At 46.9% G+C, this 24178-nt stretch overlaps 1 protein-coding gene across 3 annotated transcripts in view; it reads left to right on the top strand.

The window, feature by feature from the left end:
• Nucleotides 1–24178, top strand: part of LOC115092750 (disintegrin and metalloproteinase domain-containing protein 9-like) — a 384934-nt gene that overhangs the window by 42940 nt on the left and 317816 nt on the right. For all 3 annotated transcript variants that reach the window (XM_029604043.1, XM_029604042.1, XM_029604044.1), the window contains exons 6-8: nucleotides 8134–8210; nucleotides 17268–17457; nucleotides 18012–18077. In XM_029604043.1, coding sequence (XP_029459903.1) covers nucleotides 8134–8210; nucleotides 17268–17457; nucleotides 18012–18077 — 333 coding nt within the window. The remainder of the gene's footprint in view (nucleotides 1–8133; nucleotides 8211–17267; nucleotides 17458–18011; nucleotides 18078–24178) is intronic.

Below are 24178 nucleotides of genomic sequence, written 5' to 3' on the forward strand. Positions count from 1 at the left end.
GAGTTGTCAACTCACAACTCATGGACTATCTTGAAGACCATCTGATCCTCCACCAGTCACAATTTGGATTCCGGAAACACTTCAACACTGAAACCTTACTTCTCTCCCTCTCTGACCATCTCCTTCGGGGCATGGGTCAAGGCCACAGCTACCTCCTTGCCCTCCTCGACATTTCTTCAGCCTTCGACACCATTAGCCACCACCATCTATTAACACGCCTGGAAAATATCGGCATTTCAGATCTGGCTCTTGCCTGGTTTAAATCCTTCCTCTCTAACAGAAAGTTCTCCGTTAAAATCGGGAACTCCACATCCACCCCACAGCCCCTCCAGCAGGGTGTCCCCCAAGGCTCATCACTTTCGTCCACCCTCTTCAACATTTACATCACCCCTCTATGCCAACTCCTCTCTGATCTCAAACAAGTTCTACCTCTACGCTGATGATGTTCAGATCGTCATCCCTATACAGAACTCTATCTCTGACACCCTAGAACATTGGGAGAAATGCCTCGCAGCCATTAACTCCCTCCTCACTAACCTCCATCTTGCCCTCAATACGAACAAAACTGAACTTCTACTCATCTCCCCTCACTCATCTTCATCCCCTTTTCCGTCTAACACCACCAAACTCAACCTCCCCTCAACACAACCCTTTGTGAGGGACCTTGGAGTTCTCCTTGACCATCACTCCATACTCAAAGCCTGCTTTTTCAAACTTAATGTGCTTAAAAAACTCAGACCTCTCCTACACACCCAAGATTTCCTTACAGTTATCCAGGCCACCATCACATCCAAATTAGACTACTGCAATGCTTTACTCATAGGTCTCCCCTACTTCACCATTAAACCTCTACAAATGTTACAACATGCTACAGCAAGACTCATTGCAAATTCCCGCAAATATGACCACATCACTCCCATCCTCAGAGACCTACACTGGCTCCCCATAGCCTCACGTATTATCTACAAAACCCTAACCATAATGCACAAAGCAATTCACACACACAACTCCAATTGGTTAGACTTCCCTTTCACAACTCCTAACTCCAGTCGACCCACCAGAACGGCCAAATCAGGCACCCTTCTGGTACCCTCCCTGAAAACAGTCCACCTCTCCTCTACACGTGACCGTGCCCTTTCGATTGCAGGACCAACGCATTGGAACACACTACCGCCTGACCTACGCCTCGAACCATGCATGAACAACTTCAAAAAGAAATTGAAAACATGGTTGTTCAAACAAGCATACCCAGAATAAAAGGCTTCCTCACGGTCTCAATTAGTAGACCACATTGCGTCTACTCTTTTTTCCTCACATTGAGGAACTATAACTATATTTTGTGATACTCTCTATCCTCATCTTGAGAGACCTCGTTTTTTGTTATCCTGTCTTTTCTTAGCTATATCTTGTTACCCTTCTCCCAGTTCGTTCTCCCTGTTAAAATGTAATTTCCAAGCTTAATCCGTTCATTGTAAACCGGTATGATGTCCACAACTAATGCCGGTATATAAAAATGTTTAAATAAATGTTTAAATAAATTAAACCATGTCTTTCTATATGCTCTATGATTTTGATCTTGAGTATAGTTTCCACTATTTTTCCTGGCACTGAAGTCAGGCTCACTGGTCTATAGTTACCCAGATCGCCTCTGGAGCCTTTTTTAAATATTGGGGTTACATTGGCCACCCTGTAGTCTTCAGGTACAATGGATGATTTTAATGATAGGTTTCAAATTTTAACTAATAGATCAGAAATTTCATTTTTGAGTTCCTTCAGAACCCTAGGATGCATACCATCCGGTCCAGGTGATTTGCTACTCTTTAGTTTGTCAATCTGGCCTACTACATCTTCCAGGTTCACAGTGATTTCGTTCAGTTCGTCTGATTCATCACCCCTGAAAACCATCTCTGGAACTGGTATCGCCCCAACATCCTCATTAGTAAACACGGAGGCAAAGAATTCATTTAGTCTTTCTGCAATGGGCTTATCTTCCCTATGAGCCCCTTTAACCCCTCTGTTATCTAATGGTCCAACCGACTCCCTCACAGGTTTCTTGCTTTGGATATATTTTTAAAAGTTTTTATTCTGAGTTTTTGCCTCTATGGCCAATTTCATTTCAAATTCTCTCTTCGCCTGTCTTATCAATGTTTTACACTTACCTTGACAATGCTTATGTTTTATCCTATTTTCTTAAGATGGATCCTTCTTCCAATTTTTGAAGGATGTTTTTTTGGCTAAAATAGCCTCTTTCACCTCACCTTTTAACCATGATGGTAATCGTTTTGCCTTCCTTCCACCTTTCTTAATGCGCGGAATACATATGGACTGCGTCTCTAGGATTGTATTTTTAAACAATGTCCAAGCCTGTTGAACACTTTTAACCTTTGCAGCTGCACCTTTCAGTTTTTTTCTAAGTATTTTCCTCATTTTATCAAAGTTTCCCTAAATTTAATTATTGTCCCCCTTCCAGTTATTAGTTTAAATGTGATCATGTTATGATCACTGTTGCCAAGTGGCCCCACCATCGTTACTTCTCTCACCAAATCTTGCGTTCCACTAAGAATTAAATCTAAAATAGCTCCCTCTCTTGTTGGTTCCTGAACCAATTGCTCCATGAAGCAATCATTTATTACATCCAGGAACTTTGTCTCTAGCAAGTCCTGATGTTACATTTACCCAGTCAATATTGGGGTAATTGAAATCTCCCATTATTATTGCACTGCCAAATTGGTTTGCTTCCCTGATTTCTCTTAGCATTTAATCATCTGTCTGACCATTTTGTCCAGGTGGACGGTAGTATACTCCTATCACTATACTCTTATCCAACACACATGGGATTTCTACCCATATAGATTCTACTGAGCATTTACTCTCTTATATGATCTTTATCCTGTTGGACTCTATACCCTCCCGGACATAAAGTGCCACACCCCCACCAAGTTGATCCTCCCTATCATTGCGATATAATTTGTACCCTGATATAGCACTGTCCCATTGGTTATCCTCCTTCCACCAAGTCTCTGTGATGCCAATTATGTCAATCTCATCATTTGCTGCTATACACTCTACGATTTTTTATAGATAGGCATATGAACTATGTTTGCTTTTAATGGAACGTCTCTGTTGGGATGCCCTAACTCTCCTGTTTCATTAGTATCCTTCAAGGATACATATCTCCGAACCATGCACTGCTGAGTGACTGTTGGCTTTCCCCCTTGTTCTAGTTTAAAAGCTGCTCTATCTCCTTTTTGAAAGTTAGTGCCAGCAGCTTGGTTCCACTCTGGTTAAGGTGGAGCCCATCCTTTCGGAAAAGTCTCCCCTTTCCCCAAAAGTTTCCCCAGTTCCTTACAAAGCTGAATCACTCTTCCCTGCACCATTGTCTCATCCACACATTGAAACTCTGGAGCTCTGCCTGCCTCTGGGGACCTGCACGTGGAACAGGAAGCATTTCAGAGAATGCCACCCTGGAGGTTCTGGATTTCAGTTTCCTACCTAAAATCCTAAATTTGGCTTCCAGAACCTCTCTCCCACATTTTCCTATGTCGTTAGTGCCCACAGGTACCATGACAGCCGGCTCCTCCCCAGCACTGTCTGTAATCTTATCTAGGTGACGCGTGAGGTCTGCCACCTTCGCACCTTCGTGTACAAGTTGCAGCTCTAGGTGCCTTGCGGGGAAACTTTGACGCCTGTTCGTAGGCAGCGCATCCGGATATTGCTTGGTTTCTTAAGGGGGTCAAACATTTGCACCCTCCCATCTGTTCGGTGTGTCCGGATTGGAGTTTGAATTTAGTCCTGCAAGTTCTATATGGCGCTCCTTTCGAGCCTCTTCGTGGAGTTTCCCTGAAAGATTTGTCTTTGAAAATGGTGTTTTTGGTGGCCATTTGCTCGGCCCGTCGGATCTCAGAGTTGCAGGCGCTGTCTTGTAGGGATCCTTTTCTTCGGATTTACGATGATCGGGTATCGTTACGTACGGTTCTGACCTTTGTCCCTAAGGTGGTTTCAGCCTTTCGCGTCAATCAAATTGTGGAGCTTCCGGGGTTCCCTAACTGGTCCCAGGAGTTTTCTCGGAACAGAGACCTTCATCTTTTGGATGTGCGGCATGTTTTATTGCGTTTTCTGGAGGTTACAAATGACTTCAGACGTTCTGATCATTTGTTCGTTCTCTTTGGTGGCCCAAAGAAGGGGGACAAAGCGTCAAAGGCGACCATATCTCGGTGGCTTAAGGAAGCCATTTGCGCGGCATACATAGCCCGAAGGCATCAGGTGCCTTTGGGTCTCAGAGCTTATTCCAATAGGGCTCAGGCTACCTCCTGGGCAGAGTGTCAGTTACTGTAGCCTCAGGAGATCTATAGGGCGGCGGTGTGGTCGTCTATTCACACTTTTACGAAACATTACTGATTGGACGTTAAGGCTTCTGATGAAACCGTCCTTCGGGGAGAGTGTGCTTCGTGCAGGTCTTTCGGGTTCCCGCCCAGTGTAGGGTGGCTTGGGTACATCCCACTTTTCTGGACTGATCTGGGTATGTTCAGGAAATGAAAATTGATTCTTACCTGCTAATTTTCGTTCCTGTAATACCACATATCAGTCCAGAGGCCCACCCCTTTCTTCAGATACCAAAAGACTGTCTTGGTCAGAACCTGCTTATATTTTTTATTGTTGAAGCTCCTTTTTTGCAGACATGATTCATGGAGCAGTTTTTAGCAGCAGTTCGGTCTGGTTTTTGCCAGCGGCAAAGTGGTAGTCCGGAAATTTGGTTGGGTGCTACCCTTCGTTATTTAGTTCTGTTAGCATGGGCTTGGGTACAGGTCAATACTGAGTGACTGCAGGTGGCTCTCTCGTTATGTAGCAGTGCCCAAAGTTCTAACTGTTCTCTGACTCCACCTGCTGGTAGGGATAAACAACCCACTTTTCTGGACTGATCTGTGGTATTACAGGAACGAAAATTAGCAGGTAAGAACCAATTTTCATTTGTAACTGGTATATATTTCTGGAATATTTTCTGTTTATTATTCAAGCTGTTTCAAGAACCCTAGAGAAAGAGTTATATTAGCAGTTGTTGAAAAGCTGACAGTGTATCTCAGACCTCGCATGTTCCACTCCAAATTAAGTTACAAACCTCCTTTTGTGATTACACCTCTGTGAGAATGTAGGCATGGATCTTGGCTAGCCACTTCTTCCAATAAACTTCAGAGTGTGGCTTCTGCATAACTGCCAGCCTTGGCCAACTGACAGGCGCTCTGAACTTGAGCCCCAGCAAGGATTGAAGCACTATCCCCTGTGTGACAAGAAATATACCTTAAAACCAAATAATCCCCACCCCTTCAACCTGTATTTTTTTTTACCATTTAATCAAAAATAATGAAAGTAGGGAAAGGATGGTTTCATACACCAACTGCAACTTGCTAATCCATTGCCTTGTCTGCAGTGTGCTTGAGTAATTGTAATCATGAACCAGCCTTCCTCCTACCTATTTTTTTATTGATTTTTATGCAAAACTTTTTTTTAAATTTGCATTTTAACCCTTATATTTCCACTCAGGTAATTCTAGACTGTCGATAGCTCATAGGTAACGCTCCTTGTGTTTTTCTCGTGGTATATTGTATCTTTTTTTAGGACCACTTATGTCTTTTTATATCAACCATATCTTGCTCTTCTAAGGACAGAAGAGTAAATTATCATGTTTTTCACTGCCAAACAACCACAGATATTATCTCATTTTGCTCTATTCTCATATAATCGCCTGTTACATGTTTGACTACCAACCTTTACTGTTTCTGTTATTTAAAGGTTCTATGTCATTATGAGTTTAAATGTATAATATCCAAGTTCTGTATTTCCTGTTCTCTGTAAGACTCAAGTCAGTCATTTCAATAGTTGTATGTAAACCGAAGTGCTTAGTGATTTTGTCTCTAGAACCTCGGTATATAAAAAAATGTTAAATAAATAAATAAATAAATATGTATTCTTTGATCCGCAACAGTTAAGATCCTATCTTGATGCACATAACTCTGTAAATTAGGGTGCTAACTAACAGGTCGATACTCTAAGGCCGCGGTAGAAAGAGTGCGGCAGTGCCTGGCGCACCCTCGTTCCCCGCACGCACAGTTCTCTTCACCTACCGCTCGATACTCTCTTCTAAATGCATGCAAATGCATGCCGCGTCTGCGAAGTGTTAGGGAAGCGTTAGGCCCGCGCAACCCATTTTACTGTATAGAGCGCCTATACAGTATCCTGGGTGCGCGGGCCTAACGCTTCACGGCCTGGTATCTGTCATTTCAAATGTCATTTGAAATGACAGATACCAGGAAGTCGGGGTTGCCGTCCCCTCTCCCGAAGCAAAAAAAAAGTGAAAAAAAAAGTTGCGAGAGAGAGAGAGGGGAGAGGACGGCAATCCTACGCTCGGCGACTTACTTTTGCAGCCCCTCTCCGGACATCATGGCTTCCCCCGTGCCAGTTCCCCCTCCCCTCCTCCCGAAGCAGGGCGCGAAAAGCGCGAAGCGACTTACTTTTGCAGCCCCCTCCGGACATCGGACGACCTCTCCTGCCTCCAGCTGGGGGGGGGGGGGGGCTGCGGCGCAAGGAGAGAAGACGCAACTTACTCCAGCCAGCCCCCACTTCGGCAGCTCCCCTTCGGCAGCCCCCCTACGGCGGAGACGGCAGTGTAAAGCGAGACGGACCTTCGGCGGAGACGGCACTGTAAAGGGAGACAGACCGCGGCGCAAGGAGAGGAGGAGAGACGATGCAACTTACTCCAGCCAGCCCTCCTCCGGACAGCGGCTCCTCTGCCTCCCAGCTGCCGGCGAAGATAGACGCCCGAACGGGTAGGCCCCTCGTGCAATTTGACCTCAAGGCGTGACGTCGCATGCCGTGTCGCCAAACGTCGTGACATCACGCCTTGAGGTCAAATTGCACGAGGGGCCTACCCGTTCGGGCGTCTGTCTTCGCCGGCAGCTGGGAGGCAGAGGAGCCGCTGTCCGGAGGAGGGCTGGCTGGCTGGAGTAAGTTGCGTCTTCTCTCTCCTCCTCTCCTTGCGCCGCGGTCTGTCTCGCTTTACAGTGCCGTCTCCGCCGAAGGTCCGTCTCGCTTTACACTGCCGTCTCCGCCGAAGGGGGGCTGCCGAAGGGGAGCTGCCGAAGTGGGGCCGCATTGGATTTTTTTTTTCGCTTTTTTTTTTGCTTCGGGAGGAGGGAGAGGACTGGGGCTACCCCGGAGACCGGCACCCATGGACGCGACCAGGACAGGTGAGCCGGGGCTGGGGGAAAGTTTGCCGCTTACCCGTACTCCTGCCTCTAACATAGGGGTAGGGGTAGGCGGTAAACTAACAGGTTAAACGCGCGGCAAATCGGCAGGGAAAAAAAGCGATAGTCGGAGCGCGCGTCACAGTATCGGAGGGGAATAGCTAATTCCTTCGTTATACAGCTAATTCGTTCATTTACATATCATTTACATGCTGCGTGCGGGAAAGGTTATGCGTCTGTTTTAAGAAGCGCTAAGGACGCGTGAAACTGGAGACTGTATCGCTGGATCGCCTTACGCGTCCGAATTGTGCGCTCCCAGCACGTTACAGACGGGAAATCTTCAACCGCACGTTACAGTATCGACCTGTAAGCCAGTTATGGGATTACATATTAGAGCTCTCCCTCCCTTGAATATGTAAAAGTTTTTTTCTTCTGAGAAAAGCTCCTAGTAAATTGATTCTCCCAATTTCTTTATAATGAACTGGAATTTTTGAATAACCTTATGTGAATTTCTTGTAAATGCTTTGTTTTGTTTTCTTATGGATTATTAGCATTGTAGTATGGAGATAAATATTGCCTAATGGTTCAATTTAAAGATATGCATGTATTGCTATCAAAGATTGTAAAAAATGCATAAAATGCATAAATTAAAAAAAAACAAAACAAAAAACAAGTGAGATACAAGTACAAGATTCAATTAGAAAACAAAATGTTTAAGATTACTAAATGTAGCTATAATAAAAGATTCACAGCTTTTATTCTATTTAAAAAGCAATAAGAATAAAAATATAAATAAAATATATTAGAACAAAAGAAAAGAAAGGAAACATAGGAATAAGACCCATATTTGCATACGGAAGTGTAACTACACCTTTATTTTTATTGATTTTCCTAGACTACTTGCTTTTACCAAGGTGTTATCGCTGATATCCCAAATTCTTTCGTAACGCTTAGAACTTGTTCTGGACTCAGGTAATAACATCTCTCATATGGCTAGCTCATTAAGTTTAGAATTTGCTGTACAAGAACAATATATACTAGTTTTTGCTTCAGACCTGATCAGATGTGCCATAAAAAAAATCTCCACTGCCTGATGCTCATATCCAAGTGTTATGGGTTCATTGTGTGCAAAAAACAAAACATAGAGTCAGGTCCCCTTCCCTGGGCAGATTCTTTACTCTGAAACACAAACAGGGCTAATATTGCCCAAGCACATCACCATTGGGTGAGACCTGCTGCCCTAAACACAAAACCCAGGATCTTCTAAATTCAAAGCAGCATACACTCACTCACATTCTGAATCAGTACGCAGTAGATTCCTGAATAGTAGTGTTTTATTATATACTAAGCAGAAAGCAGCGCAACAAAGATATTTCACACATGTTGAGCAAAGGCAATAGTTGCAGTAATAAAGCAATGCCATACTTCCCTCTCTCGGTTGTCATAAGAGTCCAGAAGAGCAGCACAGCTCTGTTGCTTGTGGTTGTTCAGGACTGCAAAAATCTTCTCTCCCTCAGTTATACCCTCCTTTCTGTCTACACATCTGAAACCATGTTTTGAGGAACTCAAGCGGTTTCGCAAAACATCTGGCTTTCTTGTGATTCTGCACATCTATTGTTTGCCTTTGATGTTCTCGCTGAGGTAGATCTTTAAAAAGTACGCCGGATTTTATAAGATACGCGTGTAGCCACACGTATCTTATAAAATCTGGGGTCAGCGCGCGCAAGGCTGCGCAAAATCGGCAGCCTGCGCGCACCGAGCCGCGCAGTCTGCCTCCATTCCCTCCGAGGCCGCTCCAAAATCAGAGCGGCCTCGGAGGGAACCTTCCTTCCGCGTCCCCCCACCTTCCCCTTCCTTCCCCTACCTAACCCACCCCCCGGCCCTACCTAAATCCCCCCCCCTACCTTGCGCGCGCCGCCTTGCATCAGGCAAGGCAGCAGTGCCGGGGGACTCAGGACCGCCCCCCCCGGCCCGCCCCCGAACCGTCGCCACGCCCCCGGACCCGCCCCTGCGCGCGTAAATCCAAGAGGATTTACGCGCGCAGGGCTTTTAAAATCTAGCCCATAGTTTTTACTCCAGACCTAACCATCCTCATCAAACAGATCGGTAATGGAGGCTTTACAGGCACAAGTTCTGGCGACATCACCGATGCCGGCGATCACGCCGATGCCGGTGATTCCGCTGATGTGGATGACCACACCGATGCCGGCGACCACGCCGATGCTGGTAATCGAGCCGAAATCCTCGATAATATCGATGCCACAAACCACCTCGATGCCGATGCCGTCTTCGACAACGTCATCGGTGCCATTCTCATCCCTATCGGTACCTTTCTCAATGACAGAACTTCCATCGATGCCGAGCTCTTCGGTGCCACCGCCAGCTTCAATTTCTACTCCTGCATCGATGTTTTCATGTCTATCTGCATCAACATCGCCTGTTCCATCGATGTCTGTGTACACTACGGCACCCACCATGCTTCTGCTTAAGAAACCACCGGTATCGAGACCGAAGTCATCGACTCAGCTAAAACCCTCGATGACTCAACGTCTACCATCACTTCCCAAGCTTCTAATGTCAGAAGAAGCGGCACTACATGGTATCCTTACCAAGAGATACCATGCCTTACTATCCTCCTTGCCATCTAACCCAGTAGAAGAGCAGGTAGAGGACCTTTCACCTGATGAACCATTACCGGGACCCTCTGGTGTACCTCCTTCTCACAGGACTACACCTTCCCATCATCAACCAACTCATTATGATACTTGGTCTGACACTGAGTCTGATCCCTCATCAGAGGACTTTATGTCTGATCCGTCCCCACTTCATGCTACAAAACAATCACCTCCAGAGGATTTTTCATTTTCAAATTTTGTTCAAGAAATGGCAGATTCCATCCCTTTCCAGCTACAAGCTGAACAGGACAGTAGGCAACAAACTTTGGAAGTGCTCCAATTTGTAGATCCCCCTAAGCACACACTGGCCATTCCTGTTCATGAAATCCATTTACAACTGCAACAACGCCTTTGGGAGCATCCCTGCACGGTTCCTGTGAATAAACGGGTAGAGTCAACTTATCTTGTACAATCCACTTCAGGATATCAGAAAACACAACTCCCCCACCACTCAGTGGTGGTAGAATCGGCGCAGAAGAGATTCAGAAGAACTAGAGCCCATTCATCAACACCTCCAGGAAAAGATAACAAATTTCTGGATCAAATGGGCCGCAAGGTATTTCAAGGAGCAATGCTGAATTCTAAAATCTCAGCATACCATTTATACATGACTCAATACCAGAGTAACCTCTGGAAACAAATGGAAGAGTTTGTACCATCACTGCCCGCACAATACCAGGAAGCTGCACAGGCTATTATAAACAAGGGGTTAGATGCTAGAAAGCATGAGGTACGAGCCGCCTATGATAGTTATGACACGGCTTCACGAGTTGCTGCATCAGTGCTTGAAGATGGGCCTGGCTCAAGACCTCAGACCTAAGGCCAGAGGTCCAGGATAAGCTAGTCGATCTTCCCTGCCTTGGGGATAATTTATTTGGCTCCAAGGTACAAGAAGCAGTTTCACAGTTGCGAGAACACACAGAAACTTTACGACAGTTATCCTCCCTTCCACATGATTCTTCCACGCATCCTAGCTGCAGGCCCCTACGTAGAGACACCAGACGGCCTGTCTACAGACAACGCAGATATTATCCCCCTGCTTCTAGACCGAGGTCTACAAGATCCCAGCAAAGACCACAACAAAGGCAACAGAAAGCTACTAGGCCCCAACCACCTCCTCAAACTGGGCCCGCTACTGGATTTTGAAAACACATCCAGGGAACAAATCCTTTACTCGAACCCTCAGTCAACACTGCCGGTAGGAGGCAGACTGTCCAGCTTTTACACCAATTGGACATCAATAACATCGGACCAATGTCCTATCAATAATAGACCAAGGGTATCAACTCAATTTCATTTCAATTCCCCACGATTTTCCTCCGAGTCATTCTCATCTCAGCGAAAATCACAAACTTCAACTACAAATAGAATTATCCACCCTTCTGAGAGCCAGGGCTGTAGAACTCGTACCCAGGTCTCAGAATGGAAGAGGATTCTATTCCCGCTATTTCCTCATTCCAAAGAAAACCGGGGGCCTACGTCCCATCCTAGACCTCAGAAATCTCAACAAATTTCTAAAAAAAGAAAAGTTCAGGATGGTTTCTCTGGGCACCATGCTTCCACTTCTTCAAACAGGAGATTGGCTTTGTTCTCTGGACCTTCAAGACGCTTATGCTCACATTCCAATATTTGCCCCTCACCGCAAGTATCTGCGCTTCATGGTAGGTCATCAACATTACCAGTACAAAGTACTGCCATTTGGACTTGCTTCTGCTCCAAGAGTCTTCACAAAATGCCTAGCAGTCATAGCAGCACACTTGCACGAGCAAAGTGTCCATGTCTTTCCATATCTAGACGACTGGCTCATCACAAGTCACTCACAAGAAGGAGCTCTCGTCTCTCTCAATCGAACAATTTCGCTCCTTCACTCTATGGGTTTTCTCATCAGAAATCCCATCTCATTCCATCTCACCTACTTCAATTCATAGGTGCAGACTTGAACACTCTCCTATCAAGAGCCTTTCTACCCGAAGATCGAGCAGAAACAATATCCCTATTGGCAAACTCACTTCGCTCAAGGAAACAAGCAACAGCTCATCAATTTCTAACGTTGTTAGGCCACATGGCCTCCACTGTTCACGTCACTCCCATGGCAAGGCTTGCCATGAGAGTAACCCAATGGACACTAAAATCACAATGGATACAAGCCATTCAACCACTACACTCTTCAATACAAATAACCCACCAGCTACGTTCATCTCTATTTTGGTGGGTGAACAGGGACAATTTGCAAAAAGGCCTATCCTTTCAACAACCGGTCCCGAAGATAACATTAACTACAGATGCATCCACCTTGGGTTGGGGAGCTCATATAGACAATCTCCATACCCAAGGGACTTGGACAAAGCTCGAAGCAACATTTCAAATCAATTTCCTAGAGCTTCGAGCTATACGTTATGCGCTACATGCATTCAAAGACTGCCTCTCACACAAGACTGTTCTCATCCAAACGGACAGCACAGTAGCCATGTGGTACATCAACAAACAGGGAGGTACGGGCTTGTCTCTCCTTTGTCAAGAAGCTGCACAGATTTGGGGCTGGACCCTGACACACTCAATGTTCCTCCGGGCCACTTATCTGGCAGGCATACACAATGTAGTGGTAGATCGACTCAGTCATCAATTCCAACTACACGAATGGTCCCTGGATCCCTCAGTAGCGACCAGGATATTCCAACGTTGGAGACAACCAACGATAGACCTCTTTGCGTCACATCTGAATCACAAAGTGGACAGATACTGTTCTTTATACAAACAGAAGAACCAGCCAGCCAAGGATGCTTTTGCTCGCCCCTGGAACTCAGGCCTACTATATGCATATCCTCTGATACCGCTCATAACCAAAACTCTTGTGAAGATACAACAGGACAAGGGGACCATGATACTCATAGCCCCGTATTGGCCTCGACAAGTATGGTTTCCAATACTCCTCGATCTCTCAGTCAGGGATCCCATTCGTCTGGACACAGCTCCCACTCTCATCACTCAGGATCAGGGTCGGCTGCGCCATCCCAACCTCCAATCCCTATCCCTGACAGCATGGATGTTGAAAGCTTGATTTTACAACCACTCAACCTTTCAACCAATATATCCCAAGTCCTTATAGCTTCACGTAAACCTTCCACATGAAAGAATTATTCTTCCAAATGGAAAAGATTTACTTTGTGGTGCAGACAAAACAATATTGATCCTTTCACCCGCCCCACAACTTCTCTATTAGACTACTTATACCACCTTTCAGACTCTGGTCTCCAGACTTCATCTGTAAGAGTACATTTAAGTGGAATTTCTGCTTACCATGAGAAAATAGGAGATGCACCAGTTTCCACACAACCTCTTGTCAGTAGGTTTATGAGAGGTTTGACTCAACTTAAACCACCAATTCGGCCATCAGTCACAGAATGGGACCTGAATTTAGTATTATCGTGTTCTCCTTTCGAACCCATAGATTCCTGTGATCTTAAATTTCTCACGAAGACTATCTTCCTCATAGCCATTACATCAGCTAGAAGGGTTAGTGAGTTACAAGCTCTTGTAACATACGCACCCTACACAAAATTCCTTCATGATAGGGTAGTTCTCCGCACACATCCAAAATTCCTTCCCAAAGTAGTTATGGAATTCCACTTGAACCAATCCATAGTTTTACCCACATTCTTTCCAAGGCCTCATTCTCACCAAGGAGAACGGGCCTTACAAACCTTGGACTGTAAACGTGCTCTATCCTTTTATTTAAACCACACTGCAGCCCAAAGGAAATCCAATCAGGTTTTTGTTTCTTATGATCCAAGCAAACCAGACAAAGCAGTGGGTAAACATACTCTATCCAATTGGCTAGCAGATTGCATACAGTTTTGCTATGAAAAAGCAGGCCTTCCTCTCCAAGGGCGAGTAAAAACACACTCAGTAAGAGCAATGTCAACTTCAGTAGCACACTGTCGTTCCGTGCCAATCATTGACATATGTAAAGCAGAAACATGGAGTTCTCTTCACACCTTTGCAGCTCATTACTGTTTAGATAAAGAAGGACGACATGATTCAGCCTATGGACAATCTGTCTTAAAGAACTTGTTTCCAGTTTAAACCCAACTCCTTCTGCACCAATCTGCTGTGATTTTCGGCTGACTCATTTCAACAACAAAAGCCTCTAGCTTGCTAATCACCCATATGTGAGGACTAGCATCCTGCTTGTCCTGGGATAAAGCAAAATTGCTTACCTTGTAATAGGTGTTATCCCAGGACAGCAGGATGAAGTCCTCACGAAACCCACCCACCACCCCGCGGAGTTGGGTCTCAGATTTTTTCTTATTTTATTTTTGCTAAAGCTTATTGCTACATACGAGACTGGAGTGAGACCCCTGTGGCAGAGAATATCATGGCAGGCCGGGCATGCTCAGTAGCCTCAGGCTGCCAGTCAAAGGTTTCTAGAAACTTTGACAGAAGTTTTTCCCGCGATAGGGCTCCGTCAGTGACGTCACCCATATGTGAGGACTACATCCTGCTGTCCTGGGATAACACCTATTACAAGGTAAGCAATTTTGCTTTCATTTGAACCAGTCTGTGGAACTCCCTTCGCAGGTTTAAATTCTTTCTCTGCAGAGTCTAAGGATTTGCAGAAGTTGGACATGAAGAGAGTGTTGTTGCGTTACTTGGAGGTGACCAACAGTTTCCGGCTCTCGGATCATCTTTTCGTGCTGTGGAGTGGACCCAGATAGGGGCAGAAGGCTTCCAGGGCCACCATCGCATGCTGGTTGAAGGAGGCTATAGTGTCGGCTTACCTGGTTCAGGGTCACCTGATTCCGTCTGGTCTTAAGGCTCACTCTACTCGGTCACAGGCGGCTTCTTGGGCTGAATGTCAGCAGGTGTCACCACAGGAAATTTGCAGGGCTGCTACCTGGCAGTCTCCGCATACCTTTGCCAGACATTATCGACTGGATGTCCGGGCCCCAGAGCCTGGTTCTTTTGGAGCCAGTGTACTCCGAGCGGGACCCTCTCAGTCCCACCCTGATTAGGAAAGCTTTGGTACATCCCAGCTGTCCTGGACTGATCTGGGTACGTACAGGGAAAGGAAAATTGGTTCTCACCTGCTAATTTTCATTCCTATAGTTCCACGGATCAGTCCAGACACCCGCCTGTGGGGGAAATGGAGAGTCCGATCGGCCAGCAGCTGATCAATTTTTCTGCCAGTGTTTACTGACTGCCCCCCTTTTTAGGGAAAGGATTGGGCATGTTTTCGTTCATTCATGAAGTTTCAGGTGTTTTCATATCCTCTGCTCTTCAGGGGGAAGTGGTTTTCTGGTTGTTATGGTTTATATAATTTCTGCTTGGGTATAGTATAATACTGACAGACACTAGGTGGCACATCAGGGGTATAGGACAGAGTCCGCAAAGTCTTTTTCTGTCTCCATCTGCTGGAGGGGAGGTAAAACCCAGCTGTCCTGGACTGATCCGTGGTACTACAGGAAAGGAAATTAGCAGGTAAGAACCAATTTTCCTATATATGGTGGGGCTTTCACTGCTTCTCTAGCTCTTCTTTTTGCCATTTAAGTTATCTTCATGTCCTCCCTGCCTGCATGGTGGAATTTGGTGTACCACACAACATTTTTATTAATGTGGGTGTGCCTTGGACTTGAAAAGGTTGGGAAATACTGATATATACATATCTTCTATTCAGCTTTTAAGATCTTTATTAGAAGCAAATGTTGAATTTGGTCCTGACAATAGCAAATAACTTTTTTCAAGGAAAGTGAGCATTTTTCCAAACTAATTATTCATCCTGAACACTATCTTCTCCTTCGCCAGTTTCTTCACAGCATTTTCATCTTTTAAATTGTATTGCAAAAACAATCTGCAGAAAGAAGACATCAGCTGCATCTTTTCCTTCACATTTACTGAAAAATGAGTTTTCTGAACATTTCTAGGTGTTAATACTTTGTCTGCTGGACTTTTGAACCTTTACATTGAATGATTGGGTTGGGTTTTCTTTTAATATCCCACCTCACATTTTTGCCTACTTTGTTTGACTTGTTTTTTTAATCCCTTTATTTTATAGTCCTGACTGCTTCTTTTTTGAAAACTAAACCTGCGCATCCTGGTGGAGAGTGGGGATAAGGGTATATGATAGAGATGTAGCCCCTCTTCTAGGTAATACAAAGAAGGTAGGGGCTCTTCGATAGGGGGCCAGGATAGTCCTCCAGAGCCCATGGTGCAGGGTAAAAATCTATGAGTGAATGTTCTCTCCATAATTGTACCTAATGGATAGATATAGGTACCAAATAATGAGATAGGACACTCTGTTCCATTTACTAAGATATTTCATGATGAGCTGGCACCAAACTCATTTTCTGACTGAATCATCCATGTCCAAACTGCAAATCCAGATGTATTTAAACCAGTGCAAGTGTCCCCCAGTATTGCAGGCTCTGAGAGGTCTACTCTTCCAGGGTATGGAAACAAGGGCCCCAAAGTAAAATTGCTTCTCCTGTCTAAAATACAGAAACTATACCTGAAGTTACTGATGGGTCTCTAAAATAATTCTCCCAGTCATTTCTGTCCAAGGATAGAAACTCCTGTGGGGGCGGGGTTTCCAGATAAAATCCTTTTCTTCCAGATTCACTTCTCCAATGTGATTCTAGTTCTTTCATACTAAAAGCCTCAAGAAATCAGCACAGCAGGGAAAAACTACTCCCTTTCCCCACTCCTAGGCAGGAAAGGTGGCAGAAAATTTCCTCCCGAAACCAAAAAGACAAAACACTCAAAAACCCCAAAAAGTATTCAGGAAAGGCAGAGTCACCTCATTCTACATAAACTGGAACAGGGCAACAAGAAAAAATAAATTCTCTCTTCAACTTCCAAACAAAAATGCTATACTGGTCTTATGCCTCACCTGCTCTTGAACAGGCAGGAGCCCATTACTGCAGCAAGCACACGAGGGGTGCTGCAGCCTAGTGGTATGCTCCACCCCTGCTTTCCTCACATGTCCTATACTAGGGCCTAGTTCTGGTGGAGATCTCAGGGGGTCACTACAGAGACATTCAGATACCTCAAAAGTAGAAATAATGTGCAGACCTTTTTCACTGGAAAATAAGTTCTAGAACAAAGGGTCATGATATGAGGCTGAATGAGGGTAGGCTTGGGAGTCCATGAATCTACTACAGCAGAAGAGTAGCGGATGCATGGAGCAGTCTCCCAGTGGAGGTGGTGAGGGAAAAATTATAATTTAAGAAGGTCTGGGAGTAAAAGTGGAGATCAAGTAGAGTCTGCAGTGTTATACTAGAAAGGAAAAGTGGGCAGAGCAATTGGGTCTTGTGGTCATTATCTGCCATCAAGTTCTATGTTTCTATGAAAACTGCAGGGGTCTGCTACAGCTGATGAATGCCAGCTATATCATAAAGCCACTGGAGTCTTCTAGTTCATTCCAGCACTTGATCTACAAAGTTAAGACCAAATTTTCAGAGGAAGAGGTTTCCGAATTACAAGACTTGGACCCAGAGGATGAACAAATAAAACCGCAAAAGTCCATCACCTATATTGAAATTCAAAGGGTAAGTGTGACTTTCATTCTGTTACATGGAGGGAGGGTTGGAGCAAAATATTTGCAGAGCTGCATCTGCTTGTGTGAGTACTTTGTTAAAAACATGTTTTCTTGAACATTTTAAATATAGTAGAGGTAGGAGAAGCTACTTGGAAAGCAGAGATATTTCATCCACCATAATTAATAAAGACTGAAGAGATTCAGCCTGTCGACAGTATTCTAGTGCTATACTACAACAGACCCTGGAGGCTCTGATAAATGTGCTAGTGTTTGCATGCACTGGCGGACCAGCCCACCTCACTCCCACTTTGAAGGGACCACAATGATGGCTCATTTAAAGTGGCAGCTTAGTTTCAAGATGTTTGTGAGGGGTTACACCTACAAGCACTTACAGATGCAGCCAGAAGGGACATCAGCTTGGAAGAAGGGTTTGAAGTCTTAGAAACTGGCCTGGGAAGATGGGCTATACAACCATAAGAAGGAGAAATTGAGAAGACAATTCATGAGTATCATCCTGTATATAAAGTCTAAATTTAAACTGTGTACTGGGCTTCTATTCTCCAGGCAAAAGGATCAGTGCTTGGTTTGCCCAGATTTCTGGAATTATATTTGATTTTAAGCAGGGGAATGGTGAGTATAATCATATTTTATTTTAATTTCCTCTTTCAACCTGTTTAAAAATTATAAAATAGAAAAGAACTTGATATAAAAGAAACTTGTAAAAACCAGCCCTAATTATCCTGTGTGTGAGAACTGTATTGTACATATACTATTTGAACGTTGCATTCATACTAACTTAGTTTAAAGATGAAATTAGTTGAGTGGAGAAAATGTCTTTATGTTCTACACTTCATGCAGACACCGGCGCTCGCATGTTATAAAATCCAGGCCAGTACACGCAAGAGTGGTAGATTTCCGTACTTTACGCGCGGCGATGAGATCAGGCCTCCACCAGTTCCCTCCCAGTCCACTCCAATTAAGGAGCGGACTGGGAGGGAACTTTCCTCCCCCCCCCACCCTATCCTCCCTCTCTCTTCCCCGACCCGTTTGAAGGCCCTACCTTTTGTAAATTTTCTCATTTCAAAACTTACACCAGCAAATGTACTGGTGGCCTCCAGCTCCACCCCACCCCCTGGACTGCCCCTCCCCACCCCCAGGACCGCCCCTCCCCGGGACTGCCCCTTGATAGAGGCCTGGCTTTTGTGCGCGTAACGGGTTATGCATGCGGCTGGCCTCTGCTAAAATGCGCGTAGCGTGCACAAGGCGCAGCCACTCACATAACCCCCGTTTTTTACGCGCGCGCGGGGGGGGAATTTAAAATCAGGCTTATAGGTTCTTGCTCTCAGAGGCTCCCAATCATACACACAGTCTCTCGTCTCTCAAGCCTTGTATCCTATTTTCCAACAGTTGCTAATTCAGCTCACAAGTACATGGCAAGATCGCAAACAATAAATAGAACCCATGGTGCTATCGTGCAGCGATAATGGCTATTTCTACTTGGTTAATAATAGTCTATGGACTTCTCCTCTAGGAATTCATCCAAACCTTTCTTAAACTCAGCTACGCTAACTGCCTTAACCACATCCTCTGGTAATGAATTCCAGAGCTTAATTGTACACTAAATGAAAAAGAATTTTCTCTGATTGGTTTTAAGTGTGCTACTTACTTAATTCATGGAGTGCCCTCTAGTCTTGGTATTTTTTGAAAAAGTAAATAACCAGTTTGCATTTACCTGTTCTATTTCACTTATGATTTTATAGACCTCTATCATATCCCTCCTCAGACGTCTCTTCTCCAAACTGAACAGACCCAACCTCTTTAGCCTTTCCTCATAGTGGAGTCATACCATCCCCTTTATCATTTTGGTCACCTTTCTCTGGACCTTTTCCAATGCAGCTACATCTTTTTTGAGATGTGGTGGACCAGAAATGCACACAGTACTCTAATGGGGTAATTTTCAAAAGTCTGTATATACTTAAAACTGGTTTTACACGTGTAAATGCACTTTATACACACAAATGGTTTTTGAAAATTGCTACAGTAGTATGTAACATTTACTCGCGTAACTTCTTTGAAAATTACCTCCTGAGTGCAGTCTTACCATGGAGCGATAAAGAGGCATTATGACATTTGCCATTTTATTCTCCATTTCTTTCCTAATAATTCCTAACATTCTGTTTGTTTTTTGACTGACGCCACATACTAAACAGAGAATTTCAAAGTATTTTCCACTATGATACCCATGTCCTTTTCCTGGGTGATAACTCCTAATATGGAACCTAACATCTCTCTCTCTCTCTCCCTCTCCCTCTCTCTCACAAACACACAGACACAGGCTCTCACTATAACATGCTTTGCCTAACACACACAAAGGTTCTCACTTTCAGGTTCACATACACACACACACAGGCTCCCCTATGCTCTCTCAAACACACATACCCACCTATACTCTCATAGACACACAAGAAATGAGTTTCACACTCACCCCTTCCTGCTCCCCATCCCATTCGCTCACTGCCATCCTTGTTCCTGCACCTTCCCTCTCACTCACTCCCCTTCCCTTTCCTCCTTCCTTCTCACTCACCCCTTCCCTCTCATTCACTGCCCTTCCCACCTACTCACTCCACCCATTTCCTTTCCTTCTCTCTCAATAATCCCTTCCCCTTTCCCCTAACTCATTCACTCCCTTTTCTTCCCTCTCAATTCTTCTCTCTTTCCTTCCCGCTTACTGCTTTCCCTCTCACTCATTCCTCATTCCCTTCAATTCCTTCCCTCCCTTCTCAGTCACTCCTCTTTCATTCCTTTTCTTTCCCTTCCTTCTCACTCACAACGCCCCTTTCTCTTCCCTTCCACTTACTTAGCTTAGTTTGCTTTTCCTCTCCCTTTTCAGTAAGAAGAAAGGGGAGGGGAGGAGAGGGACTGGAAGCTGAGCAAGTGATGCACATGGAAAGCTAAGCGATGGGAAGAGGAGGCAAAGGAGTGAGTTATTCTCACCTCATCCCTTCCCCTTTCACAGTCTGCCTTCCTCACCACTTGTGGCCTGTCACATCGCTGTGGTCGTCTTCAGCTTACTGGAGGTACTCTTGGGCTGGTCTCTGCCAAGTTGTCAGTTTCCTCTGTAGCTCATGGGGAGTGGAACCCCTGCGGGCAGATCTTCAAAGCTCTGTTTGGGTGGGCCTAAGCTCAAAATTGGTGGGCCATGCCCACCCAGACCCACCCATGGCTGCACCACTGCTTAAAATCAGATTTTTTAGTTTTATAACATATTCGTCATCCATAGCAGTAGTAAAGTTACATGGCTGGGGACCCCTGCGAGTGCCAGCCCGCATAAGTACTTACATGCACATCTCTTGGCCAGGCCTTAACGTGCCCAAGCTCCACCCAGAGCATGCCCATGCCCTGCCCCTTGTTGAAAACATTTTACTTGTGCACACAAGAGGGAGATACGCGTGTATTCGGGTGGCTTTTAAAATCCACTCGGCGCGCAGCAACCTGACTTGTGCTTGTATCTCCTAATTGATGCGTGCACTGGGCTTTTAAAATACACCTGTTAGATTGTAAGCCCTCTGGGGCAGGGAAATGTTTATTGTTCCTAAATGTAACTTTCCTTAAGCTACTAAAAAAAGGTGTGAGCTACATAACATAAATTATATATTTTTATTTATTTATGTCATGAATGTTTTAACAGTTATGCATGTTATTTACAATCTGCATTGAACAATTTTGATTGGAATCGGCAGACAATAAGATGTATAATTCCCTGTACGTACCTGGATCAGTCCAGACCGTGGGTTATGTCCCCAATCCAGCAGATGGAGTCAGACCAAAACTCTGAGGGGGCGTCACCATAAGTACTACTACCCCCTCTGCAGGAGTTCAGTATCTTCTGACTCCAGCAGATGCGAGTAGGGGAATCTGGGCTTGCTCCCGATTGCCAGTAACCTTCTTTTGTTCCTCTTGTTTGAGGCTTTCTTCTCTGTGTTGTTAGCTTTGGATCAAGTTGTATTTCTTTCAAAAAAAAAAAAAAAAAAGTTAATTAGTTAATTGGGGAGGCGTGGCTTCTTTCCTGTGCTCTCTGCCTCCTTTGCTTCTCTCCCGGCTCTAGTCTGCGTCCGTACCGAGGGTAAGTCGCATTGCCGTGTTTTTCTTGGTTGTAGTTTCTCTTGCAGCTCGGCTGGACGCGACGGCTGGTGGGACCGGCCTTCTTGGCGTTTTTTTTTTTTTTCTCTCCCTCCCGCGGCCATTTTGCCGGCACCTCGTGAGCGGCAGGGAGCAGGGAGATCCTCTTTAGCGGGTTGTGAGGCCAGGACGGCCCCCCCGCGGCGCCGCTTTACCTTCGGCGGGTAGTGCAGGCCATCCGGGCCCCCCCGCAGCGGCGCGCCGTCTCGCGGCCCCCCCCCCCCTCCCCCGAGGCTACTCGACTGTTTTGGACTGCCGGGTGTGTTTTTTACTCGCGCCTGTCATGCCACGGCCGTCGCGTTGCTCGGCCTGCGGCGAGCCAGGATCGCGTATTTCAAGGGAGGGCATCTGTGCTAGATGCCTCCCAGGGGGGGAAGGTTCGTCCGGGCTCCTAACACATTTTTCAACGTTGGCTTTGCCCGGGCGGCGTGGGCCGGCCCCTCCCCCATTCTTGGCGGGAACGGCGGCCATTTTGCATGCGCTGCGTCCCGAAGGAGCTCCGACAGCGCTGGGGGATGGGGAGGCCTCGGAGGGCTCTCCCCCGAATTTACTACCGGAGTCAGATCCGGAGGCGGACCCGCAGGGGCGGGGTCCCCCGGGGTCCCCACCTGCGGAGGTCCCCCCGAGTAGACCGGGGTTTTCCCCGGAGTTTATCCGGCTGATGCACACGGCATACCTGCAGGAACTGGCTGCTCCTGCGGGACCTCCACCACCCAAGCTACCACGACCTTCGTCCCTCTCTCCGGCCCCCCCCGCTCCGGCGGGCGTGGGGGCCCCACAGCTCCCCGTCCACGCCCGGATCCCGGTGGGCTCGGGGGGGACTGGGTCGGCCCCAGTTTCCCCTGGATCGGACCCTGCGGCTTCGGGACAAGGGGACTCTACGTCAGAGGGAGAGGATCCACGCACGCTGCGCCTCTTCCAGCGGGAAGAGCTGGATGACCTAATCCCGCAAATCATTCAGGGGTTGGATCTCGATCCCCCGCCAGACCCGCCAGCTCCCGTCGCGCCCGCTGTTGTCACTTCTTCCAAGAAGGGGGATCCGGTCTTGGCAGCCCTTCGTCCGCGGGCGCGGGCTTTTCCCATTCACGAGTCTTTTCTGCAACTCCTCACCAGGGAATGGGATTTCCCGGAAGCTGCTCTAAAGGGCAGCCGCGCCATGGAGAGGCTGTACCCGCTGCCGGAAGATTTTCTGAATCTCATCAAGGTACCCAGGGTGGACTCCGCGGTGTCGGCGGTCACGAAGAGGACGACCATACCAGTGACAGGTGGAGCGGCGTTAAGGGATACGCAGGATCGCAAGTTGGAAGTCTTCCTCAAGCGAGTCTTCGAGGTCTCCGCAGTGGGGCTGCGGGCGGCGATGTGCAGCTCGCTTGCACAGCGGGCTAGTCTTCTCTGGGTGCAGCTACTGCTCACTTCTCAGGTGTTGCCACCCGAGGAGGCCGCCCAGGCGGATAGGCTGGAAGCCGCGGTGGCATACGGGGCTGACGCCTCCTATGATCTTTTTAGGGTCCTCGCCCGCTCCATGGCCTCGGTGGTGGCGGCGCGTCGGCTCCTATGGCTACGCAACTGGGCGGCGGACACGTCCTCCAAGTCGAGTCTGGGTTCCCTGCCTTTCAGGGGTAAATTCCTGTTCGGAGAGGATCTGGACCAGATCATCAAGTCTCTGGGGGAAAACGCGGTCCATCGCCTGCCGGAAGACAGATATCGCTCCACCAGGGCATTTTCGTCCTCCCGGACCAGAGCCAGAGCGCAAAGACGCTACAGGAATTACAGACCGGCGGCGTCTCGGCCCTCTACCTCCAGGTCTCAGCCCTGGTCACGCTCCTTTCGCGGGCGCCGCCCCGCGCGTCCCGCTTCCACGGCGGGACAACCTTCTCCCAAGTCCTCTCAATGATGTTCAGCTCGCCCACTCCGCCGTCCCCAAGATTGGGGGGCGGCTGGCGTTCTTCTACAAGGAGTGGGCGCGGATCACCTCGGATCAGTGGGTCTTGGACACCATAGGACACGGCTACGCGTTGGAGTTTGTCCGCGCTCCCAAGGGATGGTTCGTCTTCTCCCCCTGCGGCTCGGCCATCAAACGAGGGGCGGTGCAGCTGACGTTGGACAGACTGTGGGAGATAGGCGCCATTGTGCCCGTACCCTCCGGAGAGGTGGGCTCGGGCCATTATTCCATCTACTTCGTGGTACCGAAGAAAGACGGTTCCTTCCGTCCCATACTGGACTTGAAGGAAGTCAACAAGTCCCTTCGGGTGGTCCGGTTCCGCATGGAAACGCTGCGGTCGGTGATTGCGGCGGTGCATCGGGGGGAGTTCCTGGCCTCCTTGGACCTGACGGAGGCCTACCTTCACATTCCCATCCGACGGGAGCATCATTGTCTTCTACGTTTCAAGATTCTGGATCAGCATTTCCAGTTTGTGGCGCTTCCGTTCGGTTTGGCAACGGCCCCGCGCACCTTTACCAAGATCATGGTAGTCGTGGCGGCTGCCCTTCGGAAGGAGGGCATCCTAGTCCACCCTTATTTGGACGATTGGCTCATCCGAGCGAAGTCTTTT

Source organism: Rhinatrema bivittatum, chromosome 5 (genome assembly GCF_901001135.1).
Source record: "Rhinatrema bivittatum chromosome 5, aRhiBiv1.1, whole genome shotgun sequence".
NCBI classification, from domain to species: Eukaryota; Metazoa; Chordata; class Amphibia; order Gymnophiona; family Rhinatrematidae; genus Rhinatrema; species Rhinatrema bivittatum.